Here is a 16883-nt window from a genome sequence, read left to right as displayed (position 1 = left end):
AGAACACGGAGGATATCATCCATAACTGCACCCAGTTGCACCAGCTGATCGTGGTGTTGGCGGAGAAGGTATCCCTGTTCACCTACCGTCCGGGAGAGGTCTTTCTCTTCTGCTGCTTCTATAATATCTGAAGCAGTATTCTGTCAGGTAGCAGGTGTATAAGGTGAGTTTAATGATGACAGAAGGGAGATAATCAGAAGCGTACTGAACGTGACCAAAACCAATACTGCCTAATGACTGAGGGCTAAATAAATGGAGCGAGGTCCAGGTGTGTGTAATGAAGGGGAGCAGGTGTGCATAATATTACCAGGACCGGTGGTTAGTAGACTGGCAATGCCAAGCACTGGAGAGTGGCAGCAGGAGTAGGAGTGACAGACAACTTTCCAAAAGGTCAGTTTGTCAAATTTCTGCCCTGTTTAGAGCTGCCCCGGTCAACTGTAAGTGCTGTTATTGTGAAGTGGAAACGTCTAGGAGCAACAGTGGCTCAGCCGCGAAGTGGTAGGCCACACAAGCTCAGAGAATGGGACCATTGAGTACTGAAGCGCATAACGTGTAAAAGTCGTCTGTCCTCGGTTGCAACACTCAAATCAAATTCTATTGGTCATATACACATGATTAGCAGATGTTAATGCGAGTGTAGTGAAAGGCTTGTGCTTCTGGTTCCGACAGTGTAGTAATATCTAACAATTCCTCAACTACCTAATACACACAAATCTAAAAAGGGGTGAATGAGAATATGTACATAATATATGGATGAGCTATGGCCAAGCAGCATAGGCAAGGTGCAATATATGGCATAAAATACAGTACATTCATATATGAGTAATGTAATATATGTAAAATGGCATTATTTAAAGTGGCATCTTTTAAAGTGACTAGTGATCCATTTGTTAAAGTGGCAGTGATTGAGTTACCATGTAGGCAGCAGCCTCTGAGTTAGTGATTGCTGTTTAAGAGTTGGATGGCCTTGAGAGAGACTAAACAGCTTCTCGGTCCCAGCTTTGATGCACCTGTACTGAGCTCGCCTGCTGGATGGTAGCGGTATGAACAGGCAGTGACTCGGGTGTTTGTCTTTGATGAGCTTTTTTGTCTTCCTGTGACATAGGGTGCTATTGGTGTCATGGAGGGCAGTTAGATTGTCCCCACTGATGCGATGTGCAGACAGCACCACCCTCTGGAGAGCCCTGCGGTTGTGGGCGGTGCAGGTGCAGTACCAGGCTGCGATACGGCCCGACAGGATGCTCTTGATTGTGGATCTGTAAAAGTTAGTCAGGGTTTTGGGTGACAGACACATTTCTTCAGACTCCTGAGGTTGAAGAGGCGCTGTTGCGCCTTCACCACACTGTCTGTGTGAGTGGACCATTTCAGTTTGTCATTTATGTGTACGCCGAAGAACTTAACTTTCCACTTCCTCCACTGAGGTCCCTTCGATGAGAATGGGGGCAGGGGGGCTCCCTCTGCTGTTTACTGAAGTCCAAATCATCCTTTGTTTTGTTGATGTTGAGTGAGAGGTTGTTTTCCTGACACCACACTACGAGTGCCCTTACCTCCTCCCTGTAGGCTGTCTTGTCGTTGTTGGTAATCAAGCCCACTACTGTTGTGTCGTCTGCAAACTTGATAACGGAGTTGGAGGCATGCAAGGCCACGCAGTCATGGGTGAACAGGGAGTACAGGAGGGGGCTGAGCAGGGACCCTTGTTGGGCCCCAGTGTTGACGGTCAGCGAGGTGGAGACGTTGTTTCCTACCTTCACCACTTGTGGGCGGCCCATCAGAAAGTCCAGGACCCAATTGTACAGGGCGGGGTTGAGGCCCAGGGTGCTCACTACAGTGTTCCAAACTGCCTCTGGATGCAATGTCACCCCAAGAACTGTTCATCGGGAGATTCATGAAATTGATTTTCCTTGGCCGAGCAGCCGCACACAAGGCTACGATTACTATGCATTGGCTGGAGTAGTGTAAAGCTTGCCGCCAATAGACTGTGGCGCAGTGTAAAGTACTTAAGTACTGGGGGAACTTTTGGGGGTGGGGGCACTTTACTATTTAAAATTTGACAACTTTTACTTCACTACTTTCCTAGAGAAAATTATGTACTTTTTACCTGACACCCAAAAGTACTCGTTACATTTTGAATGCTTAGCAGGACAAGAAAATGTTCCAATTCACACACTTACCAAGAGAACATCCATATTAATGCCCATGATTTTGGAATGAGATGTTTAATGAGCAGGTGTGCAAAAACTTTTGATCATGTTGGTGCACACCTACAGTGCATTCGGAAAGTATTCAGGCCCCTTGACTCTATCCACATTTTGTTACGTTAGCCTTATTCTAAAATGTATTAAATAAACCCCCTCACAAATCTACACACAATTCCCAATAATGATGTTACGAATCCCTTTTGGCCCGACAGTCTAGGGGGGATGGTAATGAGACCCGTAACATAACTCATGCAAATTATTATTGTGACAAAGTAAAAAAGTGTGAACGAAATAACCACGACAACAGAAATCTAACGTCAAACTCCAGGTTTATTTATAAACACACAGTAATGGGGGGGGAAGCAGGAAAAGGGGCTGAGCTGGACCCAAGGAAAGAAACAATAAATATACAAAAACACCCCTAAGCTAGACTAGCCTACTTCAACAACAGCTAACTAACCAAAAATACAGTGGGTGGTCCGCCCAGTTCTAACTAGTGTATTTAACAAAGTTCACCTACGGGTAGTGTATACCCATGGGCGACTTCTCTTGGTTTCCCCCTTTTCCCACCAGCAACAAACAAACACCATAACCAAAACAATACTCACAGGTGATGACAAAGTGCTATGGAGGTGCTCAAACAAAAGAGAGGTTAATACACAAAGAGAGAGTGAAACACAGAGACCTACAGACATGACATTTACAGAGAGATTGAGCTCTAGAGCAAACAACTGATGGGGTTTTTAAACCATGGGGAAGGAACTGTGATAGGGTAGGAAATAGGAGGAGGTGTGTCTTCTGATTGATGATTGATTGTTGACTGATTGGGGAGTGATGATTTTCACCTGTGAGGGGAGAAGGAGAGAAAAGAAACACACACACAGGATACACACACACAGGATAACTGTATCCGTAACAAATGACAAAGCAAAAATGTATTAAAATTCAACTGAAATATGATATTTACATAAGTACTCAGACCCTTTACTCAGTACTTTGTTGCAGCACATTTGGCAGCGATAACAGCATTGAGTCCTCTTGGTATGACGCTAAAAGCTTGGCACACCTGTGTTTGCGGAGTTCTCCCATTCTTCTCTGCAGATCTTCTCAAGCTCTGTCAAGTTGGATGGGGAGCGTTGCTGCACAGCCATTTTCAGGTCTCTTCAGAGAGGTTCAAGTCAGGGCTCTGGCTGGGCCACTCAAGGATATTCAGACTTGTCCGAAGACACTCCTGCATTGTCGTGGTTGTGTACTTAGGGTCGTTGTCCTGTTGGAAGTTGAACCTTCACTCCAGTCTGAGGTCCTGAGCGCACTGGAGCAAGTTATCATCGAGGATCTCTGTACTTTGCGCTGTTCATCTTTGCCTTGATCCTCCCAGTTCCTGCCGCTAAAAACATCTCCACAGCATGATGCTGCCACCACGCTTCACCATAGGGATGGTATTGGCCAGGTGATGAGCAGTGCCTGGTTTAATCCAGACGTGACGCTTAGCATTCAGGCCAAAGAGTTCAATCTTAGTTTCATCAGACCAGAGAATCTTCTTTCTCATGGTCTGAGTCTTTAGGTGCCTTTTGGCAAACTCCAAGCTGGCTGTCATGTACCTTTTACTGAGGAGCGGCTTCTGCTGGGCCATTCCACCGTGAAGGCCTGACTGGTGGAATGCTGCAAAGATGGTTGTCCTTCTGGAAGGTTCACCCATCTCCACAGAGGAACTCTGGATCTCTGTCAGAGTGACCATTGGGTTCTTGGTCACCTCCCTGACCAAGGCCCTTCACCAATTGTTCAGTTTGGCCGGGCGGCCATCTCTAGGATGGTCCATCTATGTTGGTTCCAAACTTCTTCCATTTATGAATAACTGAGGCCACTGTATTCTTTGGGACCTTCAATGCCGCCAACATTCTTTGGTACCCTTCCCCAGATCTGTGCCTCGACACAATCCTGTCTGAGCTCTACGGACAATTCCGTCAACCTCGTAGCTTGGTTTTTGATCTGACATGCACTGTCAACTGCGGGACCTTAAATTACCTATGTGTGCCTTTCCAAAGCATGTCCAATTAATTGAATTTGCCACAGATGGACTCCAATCAAGTTATAGAAACATCTCAAGGATGATCAATGGAAACAGAATGCACCTGGACTCAATTTCGAGTCTAATAGCAAAGGGTCAACACCTATATAAATAAGTTATATTTTAATGCATTTGCAAAAATGTCCCAAAAGCTTTTCACTAAAGATATATTTTTTAATTAAGCCATTTTAGAACAAGGCTGTAACATAACAAAATGTGGAAAACGTCAAGGGTCTGAATACTTTCCAAAGGCACTGTATATTGCAATATATTACTTTTCTGTATGGGTTGCTTTCCCTAGCCTCCTTACACATACCGTAGCACGCTCTGTCCATTGTGCTGACAGAGCAGTGGAGATACACATTTTGTGGCAACCTTTCACTCAAGCATTACTTTTTTATTTTATATAGTGACAAAACTAATACTGTGGGGCACAAGTGAATGAGAGGGCTAAGCCCCCTTGTGGAACCGGGCCGGTCAAAATACAGAATAAATCAAGCATTTTGTCAACAGTGATAACAGCTTGTTAACTGGATGTAAGCAGTCTACCTACTATGTTGAATTCAGTTTGCAGAATAACAAAGTCACTCACAAATAGCTTTGATTCAGATGTTTTAGCAATTTCTGGGGTAATAATTTGATATTCTTAGCAATAAGCTTCCCAGCTCCCTAGCCATGTTGCCGCAAGATAAACTTATAAGCATGGCTTGACCAGACCAGGTCTGACAATCTTCAATCAAATACAAAAACTGTCTTATAAAATTTGGGGTTCTTTAGATGACCCCTGGCTAGATAGTTATGGTGCTTTCAAGACAACTGGGAACTCTGGAAATAAACGAGGTCAAATCATGACGTCATTGATCTTAAGGTCAGAAAGTCCTAAACTATTTTTCCTATTGAACAAATTGTCGTTTGAAGTCAGATTTCTGAGATCCGTTGTTTTTAACGCGGCATTTGCATTCATATGCTAGTCGGGAACTAGGAAACGTTCGATTTGCTAATTCGTTCAACTCGGCACATGTACAACTACAACCAGTTAGCAAGTCGTACATTTCTGAGTTTCCTAGTTCTGACTAGCATGTGAACGTGGGGCATAACTATCACTAATGCAACAGATGAGGTCATTTTGCTCGGAAGTGTGTATCTCCCTTGTGCGGCAATGGCAGTTGTGCAACAACTTTACCAGCATCATTGCATCACTGACATGAAATATGAGTGCTAGTGTAATCAATGTGTAAAAACGATGTAAAAAAAAAAAAGTATTGTGACGTGCAGTCATTCAGATCATGATTGGTCATAAGCGTTGACATATCATTTTTGACACGCAAAGACCTAAAAGGCATTCCACACATGCAGCAGCTACTCTTCCTGGGGTCCACAAAGGATGTGGGACAAGAGACGCAAGACCATAGAGATAGACAGAGGGCTCATCTTTGCATCTGTGCCGTGTTAGCGTCTGACAGCATGTGTGACCTGTTTCAAGAAGCTAGGTGTATGTTGCACATCACTTCACAGGAGAGGCATTTGAATCCCCCCCGTTAATACAAATACAATTGTTAAGGTACAAGGCTAGTTGATTTAGCCAGGGAAAAACACAGGACCCTTACCGCTAGCTATGATTTGATTAACAAATGGATGGGCTGGACATATCAAGATAGGAGTTTGGGTTAGTCTGCCTTGTATCTGTCTTTAACATGAGCTGCTCAGTATGTGTGGATAATCTTTTCTACCACTGCTTTTTTTTAAAGATATGAGGAACTGAAAAAGTTGCATTTTCAGATATACGTTTCTAATTTAGTCAGAAAGTAATTTTCATTGCAAGTTAAAGCAAGTTGTTTCCAACGCTGCAATACTACCATGCAGGTAGCTAAAGCTAAACAACTAGGTTCAACATTAGATAGCTAGCAACGCAAATGACTAGCTGGTTCGTAAGCTAACATTATGTGTATGATCTGTGTAGTCTCATAAAGCCATTTGTGTTGCTAGCTAAAATTTAACCTAGTTGTTTAGCTTTAGCTACTTGCAGATTCATGCATAGTAGTATTGCAGCATTGAAAACAACTGGGAACTTGGAAAAATGCAAAGTCGAATCATGATGTCATTGATCTTCAGATCAGAAAGTCAGAGCTCTAGAAAGTTTCCCCGAGTTGGAATACTGAGTTGGATGACCATTCAAGTACATTTTTCCCCCCAGTCTGAGGCCTTTTTTCCTGAGTTCCCAGTTGTTTTCAACCCAGCGTTAGAGTTGGGATTATGGTTAATTGTTTGGCTAGCTAGCTACATGTCTAAACAAAAGACTCCTATGAAAGTAAGAATTTAACTATGCCGTTTACATTTTCTGTATCCTGTGCATGTGACAAGTAAACCTTGATTCTATTTGATATAGTGTGTGTTTACCAGAGACTAATGTGAAGAACATAGCCTGCACCAAAGTCAGATTAGAATATAGGTCTGGATTAGATAGTGTATTTTTACTACCATCACCACTTAGTCTTGAAATCTTTGGTTGTTTACTACTGTGAATCCTTAAAGAGACTAGTGGGGCTAAGGCTTAAGAGGGTGTGAACGATGCTGAATGGTGTAGACAAAGAGCTCGCCAGTAGGTGTACCAAAACATTACCAGGCCATTTTCTCAAACTTTTAGCAACTTTCCAAGCAGAATTACTTTCCCATTAATTTTCTAGTTCTGTGTCTACTTTTATCCAATGTAAAAAAACACAATTTCAAATGCTGCTATATAGGATCCAATCTAGGTGGTGTGTCACATTTTGAAGTACTAATTGTTATTCACAACTGGCTGATCACACCTGATGAACGAGTGGGATATGACGCCAACAGGGTCACCAGGAGTCCCACCCAGTTGACTACATAAAAAAATGGTGTAAACCCTTAATGGCGCTGCCCATGCCAAACCGGATTTTTGGCCACTAGAGGCCTCTATCATTCTCTATGGACGAGACAGACTTTGCAGCCGTCACATTAATAGGGACATAATTACTTCCACGTAATATTAGAGATCATGTTTGATCACATAATCACACAGCCTGGATGTTTTGTGTAACGAACAAAATATCTGTCTGTAAAAGGAAATATGTATGGTTTGGGAAGGGTTTACGGGAATAGCTAGCTAGCCACCTTGCTGGCTACTTTGGATTACATTTGGCAAGGATGCTACTACGGTGGATACGGCAACAGCTGGTAAGTAAAGTATTCTCGTTAACTAGCTAGAAATACTCGTTAAGTAGTTTGAAATATCCGCTAGCAAGTCCACTTTGCTTTTGAGAAAGACGTTGATGCACATGAAACAATATGATTTAGCTACCTAGTTGCTTTGAAGAGTTTAAGAATCCGACCAACTGGCTGCCTGTGTAAATTCGCCGCTGAGCTAGCTGGCTTGTTTATTTACCAAAGATGAGTAGGGCTAGTTGTTAGCTACTGCATTAATCCAACCAGGGCTCACTTATACATTCTAACGCAACTCAAATGTATCTAGCGAGTTGGCTGTTCTGTTATGCACGATGAGCCAAGCTTTTGGCCAGGTAACGTTATACTAAACTAGCTAACTATAATTAGCTACTTTTGAGTAATTTAGCCGACGTTCTCGAGTTAGTTAACGTTACTTACAATTAGTGTATTCATCTTAAAGTGGAACTGTTATTAAATCTGTTCATAAGACACCCCCAGCCCAGGAAGAATGACACGTTTTGTACATTTGACACCCAAGCACTTATATGGTCATTGATAAAATCATATAATGTTTGGGAATGACAGGCATTTGTGAAAATTCTATTGCAATACAGTGTGAACGCAGCCGTTCATTTGGACAATTAGACGCTAGTTGGATATGAACAAATTGAGGATGAGAGACCCACGTATAGGTGCCGACCACACAGACAAAGCGTGTTTCACTTTTGTTACCTAAATAATAACACGTTTATATTACAATATTATTGGGAATGAGAGGGCTATTTAGTGTTGGGACGGGATTACAGCAGTGATTGAATGAGGGTATGAGGATGAGTTGAGGCGTTCAGAGGCTTGACTTTAGTTGAGGTGTTTATATACGGTAGGCTTCAGTGCAGGACAGGCTCATCATGGATGGTGTTGGAGAAGAGGTCAGCTCTTCCACTGAGGGCAGGACAGGATTTGACTGGGAAGACAATAATAACACATTTAGACCAGGGCTAATAATGAGTTAGTCCAAGCAAGGAGTAAAATAATTTGTGTAATGTGCATTACTCTACATATAGTAATGCAAATTGACAGGCCTACTCAGTGCTTGGAGAGGAAACAGTCAATGTGCCAGTGGATGAGAGAATACATGTGAGGAGCGAAATGACAATGGTAGTGGATTGGAAGGGTAATCACCTCTTAAAAATCAGGGAACAGGAGGGGATTTAGCTGTAAATACAAATAGCAGCCACATTCCATCACAGAAGCACCATGATAGGTTTGGGCAACAACTTTCTCCATGAAGTTTGACTATGAATTCTGAGATGTCTGAGTTTAACAGGCTGCACATCGCTACCCACTTGACACAAAGTAGCCCAAGAAACCTTCCCGAGTAAAGCCCTGAACATCCACCTACAGTGCATTCTGAAAGTATTCAGACCCTTTTCCCTTTGCTGCGTTGCTGCACAGCAAAAAGCGTTGCTGCACAGCTTTTTTCAGGTCTCTCCAGAGATGTTCGATCGGGTTTAAGTCCGTGCTCTGGCTGGGCCTCAAAGACACTGATACTTGCCCCGAAGCCACTCCTGCGTTGGTCTTGGCTGTGTGCTTAGGGTCGTTGTCCTGTTGGAAGGTGAACCTTGTTGGAAGGTGAACCTCTGAGGTCATGAGGGCTCTGGATCAAGGATCTCTACTTTGCTCCGTTCATCATTCCCTTGAGCCTGACCAGACTCCCAGTCTCTGCCGCTGATAAACATCTCCACAGCATGATGCTGCCACCACCACGCTTCACCGTAGGGATGGTGCCAGTTTTCTTCCAGACGTGACGCTTGGCATTCAGGCCAAAAATAGTTAAATCTTATTTTCATCAGACCAGAGAATCGTGTTTCTCATGGTCTGAGAGTCTTTAGGTGCCTTTTGGCAAACTCCAAGCGGGCTGTCATGTGCCTTGAGTGGCTTCCATCTGGCCATTCTACCGTGAAGGCCTGATTGGTGGAGTGCTGCAGAGATGGTTGTCCTTCTAGAAGGTTCACCCATCTCTACAGAGGAACTCTGGAGCTCACATCCCTGAACAAGGCCCATCTCTCCTGAATCCTCAGCTTTAGGAAGAGTCTTGGTGATTCTAATTGTCTTCCATTTAAGAATAATGGAGGCCACTGTGTTCTTGGGGACCTTCAATGTTGCAGAAATGTTTTGGTAACCTTCCCCAGATCTGTACCTCGACACAATCCTGTCTCTGAGCACTACATACAATTCCTTCAACCTCATGGCTTGGTTTTTGCTCAGACATGCACTGTCAACTGTGGGACCTTTATATAGACAGGTGTGTACCTTTCCAAATCATGTCCAATTAATTGAATTTACCACAGGTGGACTACAATCAAGTTGTAGAAACATCTCAAGTATGATCAATGGAAACAGCATTCACCTGAACTCAATTTCAAGTCTCATAGCAAAGGGTCTGAGCATTAAAAACCTGTTTTCAATTTGTCATCATGAGGTATTGTGTGTCGGTTGATGAGGAAAACAATTCATTTAATCCATTTTAGAATAAGGCTGTAACTTAACAAAATGTGGTAAAAGTCAAGGGGTCTGAATACTTTCCGAATGCGCTGTAACTGACAACTGCAAGCAGACTGGTGGCACCATAGGTCCCAGAGTGATGGGACAATTGTTTTTCCCCCCTGGGGCCCGGAGTTTTTCCTTATCTTGTAACCTAACCAGGAAAACGCCGGACCCTATAGGGTATGACAATGATTAATCAGTTCTAAAAAGGTTTTATATGCTTTATATGACTTTAACACCAATGACTCGTGACTTGACTTGAGACTTATGACTTGATACCCTCCCCAAGCCCAAATATTAAAAAGTGTGCAGCTCTTCATTTAACGGATTACAGTTTGAATTGGACTGCAGCCAATCAAATTGTGCCAGGTGAGAAAAAGTTGTGCGTGGCAGTGCAGAGGAACGTCGGGGGGTGAATTCAGATGGAGCCCTTGGAAAGATGATACCCAAAATTATTATTTTCGGATATAAAGACGGCGCTGTATCAACAAATAACAGATTGCAAAAAAAGTGGGAAGAAAATTACAGACGGAGGCGCAACAATTTACAACTTTGTTCGACATTTGAAGCTGCACAAAAAACTAAGTCGTGGCTAATATAGCCGACAGCTATATATTTTATTACTTTACTAGTGTATCATGGAGGCTAATGTAACGTTAAATCAGTGAGCCTCCACACAGTCAGTTGGTGCGGGAACGTGATCATTGCACCCAAGATTGAGCTACAACTGGCTAGGCAGTTGGTAGCCTAAATCCTGCCTGATATTATTGCTGTTCCTTAAACCATTGACATACGTTAGCCTACTGTAACCACAGAGAGGGAGAGAGAGAGAGTGTGTAAGGTTGGGCGATTGTGTACAAGCCTACATCGCCCGATTGCGATCCTCGATAGTCGATCACTGTGTGTGTGTGTCTCTTTCTCATGGCTACCCATGTGGTTCCATGGAAATATGACATTTATTTGGAAAGTAATAAGTATATAGATATTTTTTTAAAGCATTCATGATTTGCGTAAATGTAATATGCTAACTGTTACTCTTGTTCAAAATATGAAATGGTATTACATTTGGTGAAGAGCACATTATGACTTGTTTAGGACTTGTCTGTCTTGACTTGGGACTTGACTTGAGTGCTAAGACTTGAGACTTACTCGTGACTTGTAAAACAATGACTTGGTCCCACCTCTGTTTTATACTAGACTAACGGGGGTTATTCCACACAGACCACAACTGATGGACAATAGAACTCACAGGGCTGAATTTGCTTTATGCATGTTTGCGTCATACAGGCCTATGCAACTGTAGGTCTAATTAAAAATTAATTCAGTTTGTCATCACTATGTTGATTGATTAATTCCAGTTAATAATTTTGGATTGAAAAGGTATAGGCAGCCTAGTCAGCCCATGTTTAAATATAAAGAAAACAAAATCATATTCACATTTCCTCCTGACAAACAAATGGACGATAAATACATAAACGTTACCAATTTGTTTACCCTTGCCAGATGGACATGGCGCATAGGCTGTATGCAGCTGTTATTATTAGTAGCCTAGAGTTGACTGAAAAATCATCTTGATTTCATCCCATACAGCATGTCAGATCTCTAATGTTTAGGTGTAGCCTAGGCTGCTGCAACATTTATGTAAAGAGTTTGAGTGTGTCTGTCAGGAGTGATTGTGTTATCACCTTTGCTAAATAAATACCGGAGGAAAGTGGTAAGCCTACTTGCGCATTCTTTTGCTCTGTGTCAACCTCTTTTTAATATCACTTTTAATGGAAGTGATCAAATCTTTCTGAATTGATTTCGACAACCTAGAGAAGACTGTAGGGGCTTCCATATGCATCATAATGTGCAATTACATCTGCAAGCTCCTTGTAGTTGCCCTTGTTAGCTGAACTTTTCCTCTCATCTTGCCAACTCTCGCCGATAAGCTGCTTGTGACATTGACATGCTGACCACACCGCTCGCAAACACAAAATACATCTGAATGGATTTCTTCAAATATGTTACATTGTGAACTTTACAGTCCTATTGATCAAACAACCTTGAAAATGTAGGCTCTCTCTCCCTCAGTTATGCACACCAACAACTAATGCTAGCCAGAGCGAGATGAGCTAAAATCTAACAAGGGATAAACCCTCTCAAACTTTTTCAGCTAGTTGGCTGTCAAAATTGCACTTATAAACTATGGGGAATAGTAGCCTGCTCGTCCTTCTGCAGCTTGCCTGCCAATGCATGCTTGTCCCAACCCACGTTTTGACGACTGAATGGGAACTTGTCTGCTAATCGATGACAAGTACATTTGATTGACAACTAAGGATCCATTTGTAAATTGCCTCCTATGTGTTAGTGTGCCCTGCATACGTAAATTCAGAGCGTTGTCACATTGTCTGTTCATAAATTCAGAGCGTACACTGCACTATTGACACTGGACGCTCTCGTCGAGGAGTATGGTTGCGCCAAGTGTTCCTAAAACAGAATTCAAGGACCAAGCTAACTGGCTAGATTGCTAGCTACTTCCAGACTCAAATGAGAGAGAACCTCACTGACCATTTTATTCGCCCTAGCAGAGCCAGTTTACATGTTATGTAGAGCTTTAGTGACTAACTGTGCTGCAGGCAACAACATTTGGTATAACTGTTTTGCTGAAGTTTACTGACACCGGTAATGTTCAGCGTGTGTTCGTAAATTCATCAGTTATTCTGCGCTCATGCACAATCAGACGAGAGTGCTCAGAAATCTGAGTAGATAGCCAGTGACTTTACGAGTGCAAGAGATGTGCTAACTGGATAACAGTCATTCAAGTTAAGCGATTCACATTTCTTGCTAGCTAACCAAATAACACCTGCATCTCTAGCAGTAGCCCCTAAAAACGATATGAGGGGAAAAAGTTGGGTCAGTCACCCACTCCTCCAATGACATGACATCCTCCCAGCAGATAGCTAGCTGGCTAACGTTAGGCTCCGAGTTTTTAGCTTGTATACATAAATATATATGCTAGCCTATTAGCCACGTTATGACTGACTTATGATCTTTTCCCTTGCTAGTTTGATTGTATTGACATTCCCAGCCTTAGTTACATTTGTCTGTTTTTGTAAAAATATTGAGTAATTGAAACGGTGCATCCCGAATGGGTGGAGGCAGCAAACAATGTACCAGGCCAGCTGTAATTTACAACCTGATAGCAATTTTTCTGGACTACCAAGAAATGTATTGGTGAGTTATATTAATGCAAATAATGCAAATAAAGTTAATATTCTGCAAATAATGCCTTACTGTACATCATGGAATTTTGTCAAATATTACCTTAAAAAAAAAAAAAAAAAAACTCTTATAAAGTGCGTAGCCTAAACTGGGAATTTGATATTTTTGACTGATATTATGATTGTTAAATATCTTCAAAGTAATTAAAATGCTGTCAATTCCACTTAAAGATAGCTAGCTGGTAGTTATTAAATACATGATATGGAACCTTGGTGACGACTAAGTCTTTAAAAAAAAAAAAATCTCCCGCTTTGGGCTGGATGTGTCAATGTGTAGTTTATAGATGCACAATCTATTAGCAGAATTACTGTTTTACCCCAATTAGCGATTTTCTGGAAGCTGTACAGCACCACTTTTTTTTTAAATGTCCCCCACGTGGGTCAGCCCCCCACCAATTCAAGTTCAACTATTGAGCTTCAGCTCCTTGCTATTTGAGTGACAGCTAGCAAGAGGCACACATGCACCCTTTATTTTTATTTTTTTAAACAAATATCAACAAACAAAAGAGGAATAGTCACATGCAAACAAGCATACATACAAACTATTTACATTGCCAGGAATCCTAAACAAACAAATCATATTCATTAATAATTGCCTTTTTGTTTTTCATTTTAGTTAAATTAATGTAATATTCTTTATATTAATTTATAAATTCATTTTTAAATTCATTTATAGACGATTTGCTTTGTGAATTTGAAATTTAACTAGTATTATTAGCAGTTGAATTAAATATACTACATTTTTATGTAAACATTTCTGAAATAAAGCATTATATCAAAACCATTAAATAGTACAACCGGTCCTATTTTTTTGTAACAAAATTCTGTATGTCAGTCCAAAAAAATTCTACTATAAATACAGGCAAAAAACAAATGCAAAATGGTCTCTTTCTCCATTCCACAGAAATCATATTTATCGTCAATATTCATCTTGAATCTTTCCAAAACATGTTTCACAGAATTTATCGTATGTAACATTTTAAATTACAATTCTCAAACCAGTTACAAAAAAAAAGAGAATTGTTTTTAAATTGTATATCTTTGTTGTTCCATATAAAGTATCTGTGAGTAGAAAATTGTGTTTATACCCTAACATCCAAGCTAAAATTGCCTGCTTATGGAATTTGGCCATTTTATCAAAATTATATCAAAGCAAAAATTCTAAACCACTAACAGAGTCAAATAAATACTTAGGGAAGACATTCCAAATACTGTGCTGGTTCTTAACATACTTCAGAATCCAATTTATTTTTAAAGTATTATTTAGAGTATTGAAATCTAAAACCTCAAGACCTCCTTGTTCTTGGGTATTAGTGAGAATATCTTTTCATAGATATTGAGGCTAGTTCCTCCAAATAAAATGATTAAGAATCTTATCTAAGTACTTTACAATTTGAGGGGATAATTCAAGTGATAATGAGACATAAACTGATCTGGATAACCCTTCAGCTTTGGACAATAAAACCCGATCGTATAACGAAATATCTCTCAGCAACCAGGGGTTCAATTTCTTCTTTGTTTTCTCAATAGTGGGTTAAAGTTTAATTCACTCCTTTGTTTTTCATCCTTGCATATAACAATTCCAAGATAAGTAACCTTATCTTAAATTGGGATACCATATACTTCCTGTAAAACACAATCCTTGAGTGGAAATAAGACTGACTTATTGATATACATTTTCAAACCCGAAACTAAGGAGAAGTCTTCCATACAGGAAACTGCTTTAGAAACCTCATTCCTGTTTCTTAAGAATATGGTGGTATCATCAGTCAGTTGACATCGTTTAAATTCATTGCCAAGTGCTGAAACACCTTGCAAATTCCCTTTCTTGATATGAAGAGCCATAATTTGGGTAACCAATAAAAATGATTGGGCAGCCCTGCCTAATTCCACGGCCAATATCAAATCTTTGGGATGTCCCATGAGCTCATTTACAGAGCTAGTACAACCACTATATAAAGTTTGGACTGCTTTCAAAAAAAGTCACCAAATGCAAAAAAAGTATTACTTTGAACATAAACTCATGTTCTACAGTGTCAAAAGCTTTATAAAAATCAACAAACATAAGAAAACTATCATCAAGGATGAGGTCATTATAGTCAATCATATCTAAGATCAACCTGATGTTATTACTAATGTGTCGACCATGCATAAAACCAGATTGTTCTTCATCAATTGTATAATGCAAGCCTTGTTTCAACCTCTTAGCAAATAATTTCCCATCATTATTCAACAGGCTAATGGGTCTCCAGTTGTCTATATAAAGAGTATCCTTATTAGGTTTGGGAATCAAAGTAATTACACCTTGCTTTAAGGAAGCCGGTAACCCCCATTTTCTATTGATTCTTGAAACATAGCAAGAATGGAAGGAATCAATTTATCATTGAATGCTTTATAAAACTCGCTTAGAAACCATCATTTCGAAGGGGACATATTGTCCTTAAGGCTTTTAATACAGTCTTTTATCTCAATTTCAGATAACTTCTCATCAAAAAATCCCTGAAATCATTATCTATCTTCTTAGCAATGTTTGCTACATTATCTAATAAAATATCCACATTGGAAGTTGACTGGATTGATATATACAGATTCTGAAACTGGGAAACATGCTGAGAGATTTCTTTTGGATTTTCATTGGGAGTATTATTAATCATTCATTTACATATGGATGTCTTTTCACCTGCCCTTTTTTTCTAAATTAAAGAAATATTTTGTATTTTTCTCTCCCTCTTCCATCCATTTTTGTCTTGATCTTACAAACGCTCCCCGGGCCTTTTCTTCGTAGATACAGTCTAACTGCATTTGCAATGATGATAGCTCCAGTAATTCCTGATTAGTTAGTTCAGTTTTTTAGTATAATCCATTATTCCCTTTTATGATGTCATATTCTTTCTCTTTCTTGGCACGAGCAATTCCTTTCCACATTGAAATAGCCAAAAGCCTTATATAGAAGTTCATTAGCTCCCAGTAACTTCCAAATGTATTCATAACAGAGGCACAATTCCAGTATTTATCAATAATTCCTGCTACTTCCTTCTTAAATACTTCATTCTCTAGTAAAGTCTTGCTCATTTTCCAGTAACCTTTACTAACTTTTTTTGTTGACAAACCATGCATATTTATCTTTATTGAAATCCCTTTGTGGTCTGTTAAAATCGATGGTTCAATCGAGACCGTATGAACCTTGTCAGCCATATCTTCAGATATCAGCCAGAAATCAATACGGGATTGTATAGATACATCTTTGGTACTCCATGTAAACATAATCTTATCTGGGTTCTTATGTCTCCAAATATCTAGAACACCTAACCTTAGACATATATTCCTTATCTCACAAACAGAACTGCTATCCTTAGGAGGCCATCTATCTAAATTATCATGTAATACTGTATTAAAATCTCCACCCCAGTGGAAATTTAGACAGAATTTTACTTTATTTTCCTCTCAATGTCTATAAATAAAATGCAGTTACTTGACTTGTTATTGGAAGCATAAGTTTTTACAACAATGAATTGAATGTGGTTGATATCTACCAATAGTATAATCCATCTCCCTGTATTATCTGCTTCATGACTCAATATATGACCCTTAAAGTTGCCTTTTAAAATAGCGACACCTGCT

General features: G+C 40.3%; 1 protein-coding gene across 4 annotated transcripts in view; it reads left to right on the top strand.

Annotated features, from left to right (window-relative positions):
- Window positions 1–7160: 7160 nt before the first annotated feature.
- The window catches only part of LOC109897964 (probable phospholipid-transporting ATPase IF), a 59792-nt gene continuing 50069 nt past the window's right edge, over window positions 7161–16883 (top strand). Inside the window, exon 1 of one of the 4 annotated variants that reach the window (XM_020492666.2) lies at window positions 7161–7464. In XM_020492666.2, coding sequence (XP_020348255.1) covers window positions 7435–7464 — 30 coding nt within the window. In that variant the 5' untranslated portion in view covers window positions 7161–7434. The remainder of the gene's footprint in view (window positions 7465–16883) is intronic. The other 3 variants (XM_031833407.1, XM_031833406.1, XM_031833408.1) reach the window with 3 other exon arrangements.

The sequence above is a fragment of the Oncorhynchus kisutch genome, linkage group LG10, assembly GCF_002021735.2.
Source record: "Oncorhynchus kisutch isolate 150728-3 linkage group LG10, Okis_V2, whole genome shotgun sequence".
Taxonomy (NCBI): Eukaryota; Metazoa; Chordata; class Actinopteri; order Salmoniformes; family Salmonidae; genus Oncorhynchus; species Oncorhynchus kisutch.
This window is presented reverse-complemented; position numbering and strand designations above follow the sequence as displayed.